The sequence below is a fragment of the Phyllostomus discolor genome, chromosome 3 (assembly GCF_004126475.2).
Source record: "Phyllostomus discolor isolate MPI-MPIP mPhyDis1 chromosome 3, mPhyDis1.pri.v3, whole genome shotgun sequence".
Classification (NCBI taxonomy): Eukaryota; Metazoa; Chordata; class Mammalia; order Chiroptera; family Phyllostomidae; genus Phyllostomus; species Phyllostomus discolor.
Genome location: NC_040905.2, coordinates 183,857,894 through 183,865,611, shown reverse-complemented (window position 1 = coordinate 183,865,611; position 7,718 = coordinate 183,857,894). Strand labels below are relative to the sequence as shown.

General features: G+C 51.3%; 1 protein-coding gene across 1 annotated transcript; it reads right to left on the bottom strand.

The window, feature by feature from the left end:
• Positions 1-353: 353 nt before the first annotated feature.
• HRCT1 (histidine rich carboxyl terminus 1) lies at positions 354-1,463 on the bottom strand. The gene has a single exon (XM_028529046.2). The coding sequence runs from the start codon at positions 1,172-1,174 to the stop codon at positions 851-853; it is 324 nt and encodes a 107-aa protein (XP_028384847.1). The 5' UTR covers positions 1,175-1,463; the 3' UTR covers positions 354-850.
• Positions 1,464-7,718: the final 6,255 nt, after the last annotated feature.

Genomic DNA, 7,718 nt, shown 5'->3' with positions numbered 1-7,718 from the left:
CTGGAAAGAGAGGGGAGGGAGAGACCTGGGGACCAGGGTGGGTGGCCTCACCCCGCCTCTCTCTGAGCCCCGGGCTATCCCACAGAGCCCCACTGGTACACCGAGGGCCCCCTCTGCACAGGGCTGCACACAGGCCCTCAGAACTCAGGCCCTGCGACCCCCTCACCTGCTCTCCACAGGGCACTGCGGCGCCCCACCAGTCAGTCTCCTGCTCTGCGCAGCCAGACTTCAGCCCCAGGCAGAAGCCACTCCAGGCACCCACTTCCCATCCGAGAAGGAGGTCCCAGGCAATGCAGACAGGAGCCTGGCCACTCCCGCCCTCCCACTTGAGTTGCAATCAAGAGCCTCTTCACAAAGCTTCTTGGTGGTTTTTATTTTATTTTTATGTTTTTGGTATTAAGCCACCAGTGAATTAATTGTGCAGCCTCATACTGCCTTCTCCACACAAAAGGGCATTCCCAGGCCCCCCCCCCAGCCAGCCCCCCACCCCAAGCCCGAGAGTGTCAGAGGAGGAGCCCTTCAGAGGGAGCGAGGTGCATCTTTCACGCGTGAGAGTGCAGCAGTGCACTTAGGGTGCCCGCTGGGAGTTACAGTCACAAGGTGATGTCCTTCCCAAAAGATCACCCCTGCCCTCACCCTCCTCACCCTGCAGCATGCACAGGGCCACCTCAGGTGTTCCTCTGTCCTCTGCCTCTGTGGTTCATTGGGGCACCATATGCAAATGAAGCCCAAGCAAGACCCAGGCACAGTCCCCTGGGTTCACCACAGAGAGGTGCCTTTCTGCACGGGAACACGGGGGTCTGCTCATCCTGGAGATGGTAGGGCAGGCGGTGGCTGCCATCCACGGGCATCAGCGGTGGCCTCGGTGGGCATGGAAGCGGGCCTTGTGGTGGTGGTGCAGGTGGTGGTGATGGTGGCCTGCGTGGTGCATGTGAGGCCCATGGCCAAGATGATGCTGATGGTGAAAGTGTCCCAGGTGGCCCCGGCCCGGGAAGAACCAAGGCCGGGCCCGCCGAATTCGTTTTCTCCTTACAGCCGGACGGTTCCCCTCCACGTCACGGTCCTGCTGCCCGCCGTGCAGGCAGGTGGCCAGCAGCAGCAGCAGCAGCAGCACGGCCACCGCGGCACCTGCAATCAAGCCCACGAGAGTCGTGCTCCCCAGGAGGCCTAGCATCTGAGAGCTGGATCGGCCCCTCTGCTCCGCGGCTCCTGCTGCTTCCTCCCCTTCAGCAGCCTCTGCTCAGCCCTCACAGTAACTGCACTTTGTTGTCTCAGCTCCTGCGGGCTGGAGAGCCGCCAGGAAATGTGGACACAGCCTCTCTGGGCTGGAGCTGCAGGCCAAGGGTGAGGCCAGGCAACTGTTAACTCCAGGGAGGCCCGGGGGAGGCTGGGTGGGGACAGAAGACTGTCAGGCAGGGAGCTGTGCAGGGGACAGCCCTGAGGCTGGAGACGAGAGGCCTAGGCCTCCATGCCTGCTACCCGGCCAAGCCCCCTCTCTGGGCCTCAGCTCCCCCTCTTTTAGAGACAGTAAAACACAGGGGTTAAGAACTTGGGTTCTCCTGTGCCGCGTCTCATCTGCACCCATGGGAGTTCCCTGTCTGACACAGGGTCTCGGGAGGGGCCTGGCAGGCAGGACCAGCGCCGGCAGAAGTCAGTCCTGCCGAGGCCCTGCCTGCTCTTTCTTTGCTTTCCTTCCAAGTCCAATCCTATCGGATTTGTATTTAAAATTTGTACACATTTGTGTAAATAATCTGTACCTTGTGGTATTTGGTACTATTAGAGGAAAAACTTTGGATTCAGACCTTCTTGCAGTTTTTATATCATTGTTTTATTTTTTTTAATAAACCCTAGCAGTTGGATCTAAATTCCATTACAATTATATAAAGAAATAAAGTTTTGTATTTATATTATTAAAAATCACATTTTTAATAAAAAAAAGAAAAAGAAAGGAAAAGAACGTGGATTTTGTCCCTGGCTGGTGTGACTCAATGGATTGAGCACTGGCCTGCGAACCAAAGGGTCGCCGGTTCAATTCCCAGTCAGGGCACATGTCTGGGTTGCAGGCCAGGTTCCCAGTAGGGTGTACAAGAAGCAACCACACATTGATGTTTCTCTCTCTCTCTTTCTCCCTCCCTTTCCCTCTCTCTAAAAATAAATAAAATCTTAAAAAAAAAAAAGAACATGGTTCGGAACCACATGACTCACAAGCTCTGTGACTGTGCACCAGGTCACCTGACCTCCCTGTGCCTGTTTCCTCGTCTGTACAACGGCCAGTGAGAGTGCCTTCCCTCACGGGGTTGTCTGAGGATTCAAGGAGTTCAGATTTAGAAAGCAATGAAACCAGTTCCTGACACATGTTTTCCATTGATATCATTGCAGCGGAGTGTGAACTAGACGCCTTGGGAAAAGTTGTCATCTGGGAGTCTGCGGCTCCCTGTCCCGCAGGCCACAGAGTGCTGGGAACTGAGTCAGGGGTCGCGAGTTCACGGTACAGGCTTTCCTACAAGCCAGCCCTAGGTCCCCGCTCGGATTGTCTGGCCGGGCCTTGAGAACCACAGGCGCTGAGCCGCCTGTACGACCGCCAGTCCCACAGGTGACTGTACCATTTTCTCGGACTTTATTCGTGCAGGGCCACTCGGCTTTCCTAATGCAAATTTAATCCAAATCTGTCCCAACCTGATGACAATCCTGATCACTCAGACGCAATCAGTGATGACACCACCTGAGAGTTGGGGGACAACGAGCCCGAGTCTCAGAGTCCCAGTCTGCGGGTCCGGGAGACAGCATGGTGGGCAAGGGGGCCGTCAGCATCTTGCAAGGGAGAACCTCCAGAGCCAGGTGGGCAGCCAGGCAGGTGCAGCAGAGCAGGGCCTCTGGCAGCCGATGCAGAAGGAGATTTGCGTGGCCTGGAGCAGAGCTCTGGTGAGTGGAGCTCGGCTGTCCCAGGAGTGGTCTGGAGCCGGCCTCGCTTTTACCTTGAGAGTGGAGCACTCCACCCCTCTGGGTCTTTTGACAAGTGTCTGGGCCCCCCTGAAGGCAAGTGGGGAGTTTCCCTAGGAGCCTACCTATGGGCAGTCCCACTCTGCAGACACACGGCTGCTCGGGCCGCATGCACAGACATCTTAGGTGTGTCTCCTTGCCAGCTGGGTCCAGCGTGACGTAGGTGGCTTCCCTCTTGAACCACAGTGTCCCAGCTGACTGGCAGCTGTCTTGGTTGACATGAGCAGCCCCACTTTGTTTGATGCATTTTGTCCTGTCTCGACCGGATCAGTGCCACTTTATTGGTCCTACTCTCTACACCGGGTGCTGTCGAGCAAACTGTCCCACACTTCAGGAGCTCTGTGAGGCATCACAGGCAGACTATCCTCATCCAGAGAGGCTGAACACAGAGGGGCTGTTTCTAGGTCCTTGGTGCTGCTGGGCCTGGGAACCGAGAGAGTCATTAGCCCATGACTGCAGGGGCCGGGAAAGGGGCTGCTGAGCCCAGAGAGGCCAGGCCCCAGTCCCAGCCTCCTAGTTTCCAGTTCGACAGTCTCGACTTGCCATAAATAGCAGGTTCCTTGCTTGCCCTTTCACCCTCCCTGCCCAGAAACCTGGACATGCTATTCCTGCTGGTGGAGAATTTACAGAGCGGGCAGGACCTGAGCCGTTGCAGGCTCCTCTCCCCCCACTAGTCCCAACTCCCCTCTGTTCATTCATTGGACTCACACGCTTCAGGGTGGGCACCCTCTGTCTCCCTGGGCAGTCCTTCCTGCGGTGGGCTTGCCGGGCTGTTCTCTAAGCTCTTCCTCACACAGGGCCTTCCCACAACTGCCCTTCTGTGCCTGCATCCCCGAGACCACCACCGGTCCCCAGCAGCCCTTTCCTCTCTGCTCCTTCCTGTGTGCTCACCTCCCTGCCGCCCGCAGACTGTTCCCCAGCTGGCAAGGCTGGCTCCATGTGGCGTTGGACAAGCCCTTTCCCTCGCCCAGCCTGCTTCCTCCTCTGGAAAAGTGTCAAAGCGAGAGGTGACCTCCAGGAACCTTTCCTCTCTGACCTCCACGGGAGATGAGCTCTCACAGGGAGGCCTCAAACCCTTAGTGAAAACTTTCTCTGGATGAAAATGCCAAACATTCCTTCAACCAAATTGGGCCCAGGGGACGACGGGTCTAATGAACCCTGGGACTTTTGGCTGCCCAGGGGAAGCCACTTGAACTTTTAATGATGCTGGAGTGAAAACTTCCTCCTAGCCCCTCTTGGGGCCTTGGGAGCCCAACCGCCTTCCCTAGGGGCCTGTTAAGGAGGGAAGACTGCTAGAAGGAGGGGGAGGAAGTTTCTTCTTTTTCTGAGTTTCTCCAAGACAGGTCCCACACCACAATAATCCCTTGCAGGACTTCAGTGAGCACAAAGGGCCTCACAGAACCACCCAGACCCCGCCCTCACTGACAGCTGGGGAAACTGAGGCCAGAGAAGGGAAGGGACTTCTCTAAGGACCCCTCAGCTTTGTGGGCCACACTATCCAGCAGGCAGTAAGGACAGCATCTTCCTGGAGGGAGAGGGTATCAGGAGGGGAGTCTGAGATCTTCAGCGGGGGGCCTTCCACAGAGATGAGAGCAGGGGGGACGTGTGGATGTGGATGACTCTGGGGAGCAGGGCTTGGGGGAGCCCCCACAGCTCACACACACACAAACAATTTATTTTCTTAGGTGCAGGGTCACTTCCCACCTGGACAGAAGGCAGGATCCCAAGGCGAACATTTTATGAGATGCTTTGGGCACTCTGGAGGGGTGCTGAGACTTCGGAAGTGACTGAGACCTGCCTGGAGGCCTCACTGGATGCAGGGCTTGTAGGACTGATGACTTTAGAGGAACCCGTGGCTGCGTCCAGGGATCCCCTTTCTCAGAAAAGCTGCCCCGGGTGCTGTCGTTGTTTCTCCCATAGGATGGGGTCTAATGCACACTCCGCAAGCAACCTTCCTAGCTGTAAGGGCCAGAGTTCCAGACCATGTGGCCGATGGGCCAGCCTTTTGGAGTTTACATCACGTAGCTTCACACCCATACTTCTCAGGGGGCACAGACCCGTGCATGTTCTTACATGTGTGCACACACTTGTAAACTGACATTGCTCTGTGGGCAAACTCATGCACCCTGAGATATGTGCACACACAGTCATGCACATAGCACAGGTGCACACAAGCTTCATACAATCTCACAAACTTGTACTGGCTGCAATCAGTTTGTGATTGTCCAGTGTTAACAACCATTGTTTTTACTAATTGGTGGCACCACCTAGTGGTCACATTGTAAATAAATCAGTGTTATATTCTGACCTGTCAAAAGATACAGTACCCTGATTTTTGTTTATAGATCATAATTTGAACCCACACTGTTAATTCCTCTCTGTTCCAAATTCTGGCCCATATCTTAAGGAATTTATACAAGATCTAGTGCAGATGAAACCAGACTGATGGACGTATAGCTCTCCCTGCCCTGCACATGGCCAACTGGCTCTCCCCATCTGGAACACTGAACCATTAACAACGGGGCTGGTGTCTTCTCTTTCCCCATTGCCTGGTGCCAACATGCCTGAGAATTACCTGCATAATCTTTTATAGATCCATTTCAAATTCCAAGCCCAAACAAACATAAATCTAGGTACCTCTGTAAAGTAAGCAAATAGAGAACATTTTCTAGACATATGAAAAAGATATAAGATATTATATTCTTATTACCAGGGTTACTAGAATCTAAAAAACTAGTAAATCCCCAATTTTATAATCTAAATAATATTCATAGGTGAATTTGTATTTATACATGAATTGGGGGAAATATGAAAAACAGGAAATTTACTTTAGATTAAAAACTGAGTCAGGAAAGACTGCTTTTAGAATCCTCCCCACAGCTCTGAACAAATAATAAAGAGATTGAGAAAGAGAGGGGAAATACCTAGGAAAACAAATATACTTGTATGACAGGCATTCCAGAAGTAGAGAACAGAGCCCAGGGAGAAATAATCACTAAAGAAACACAGAAAACTTCCTGACCTGAAGAATTAAGTCTTTAGATCAAAGGCGCACTGAGTAGTAGGCAAACTATTTGAGGAGGCCAGGCCAGACTCTCTAGGTATACAGAGGTGAAATTTTAACACTAAAAATGTTATATAAAATATGTAAAGCTAAGTGTTGTCCTTTATACATTTTCACTCATAGTTGCCAAAACTTGGAAGCAAACAAAATGTCCTTTGGTAGCTGCATGAATGAACTAAAAAATAAGGTATATGCAGACACTGGAATATTATTCAGCACTGAAAAGAAATGAATTACCAAGCCATAAAAAGACACAGAAGAATCTTAAATTCATATTACTAAGTGAAAGAATGTTATAGAACAGACCCAGGGGGGTATATGATATACTATTACTGAAAGGACCCCCCTTTTTCTCTGGGGGTCCCCCACCACTAGGTTCCCTTTGCCTGCTGCCAGAGGAAAGACATCTCTCAATGCCAGAGATTGGTGAAAAGGAAAGAAACATTTATTTAAAAGCTATACAGACTTAGAGTAATGACTTAATATCTTCATTAATTAAAGTCCTTTAGAATACCCACAGATGCACACAGTCCTTCCTTCTCCCTCTGCCCTAGTCTGGGGTACCTTATCTCAGGAAAAGAAGTAGAAGTCCGTGATTCAGGCTCCCAGCACCATCAGCTGTGTCACTGCCATGACCTCCAGTTAATCCAGTACCATGTGGCACCTTCTCATGGCCCACCAGCAAGAGTCCTATCACCCTTTTTCTTCCAGGCAAAGTCTCTCCTGCTTCCTAAGCCATGTGGTCCCCCCTTGCATGGCTGCCACGCCTGGCTTTAAATCCCAGCACCAGTCTTCCTCTGCAGCCCCATTTCCGACTCCTCCTACAATCAGTTACACCTGCCAGCATTCCCATATTCTTCTAGCTTTACTGGGCTGCCACAGTAAGTCTGGGCAGGTGTGGCCCCATGGCATGGAGCCAATCATCTCCAAGCTCTCATGCAGGTGCTGTAACCAGGGGGCATTGCCTCCCAGTTACATCTTGGGTGAAGGTCACTCCCATCCCCCTGGCTCAAAGCATGGCCACAGCTATTTAACATATCCATGAAACCAGTTAAAGGTTATAGATATGTTAAATGACCATGTGAAAGGTTAGCTGCAAAGCTGCTGCTATACAAAACAGCTCTGAATGGCCCTGTTCCATGTGTCCCATCCCCCAGCTCAGATTTGTGGGGGTGAGGACATCCTATATGTATATTTTTCTAATATTTTCTGGACACCTTGAGTTCTGGACCCCATTACAAATCCCTATTTGGTGCCCCCCTCTTGGCTGCACCCTGTTACAAGAAATCAATCTGAATCTGAAACTACTCTAAAAATAGTCTATTAAAAAAGGAGAAAAAAAGATTAAAAAAACCTTACTAATAACAGGAGCTGTTTAAACTGTTTCAAAGACTAGAGAAACCTTTATTTGAAAATTTATACAATGTACTTTTTAAAGCTAGCAAAACCCTGATACCAAACCTGACAGCCATAGCACAAAAACACTAGGTAACAAAACTAAAATTTCTAGAAATAAATTTAACAAGATTCCTAATAGGGAAAAAAAAGACAGCATTTCACCAAGGGCCACGAAGGAAGACCCGAATAGTGGAAATGGGACATGGTGCCTGAATGAGAGGGGCCTGGAGGAGAAGTCCACCCCAGACCTCAGTGA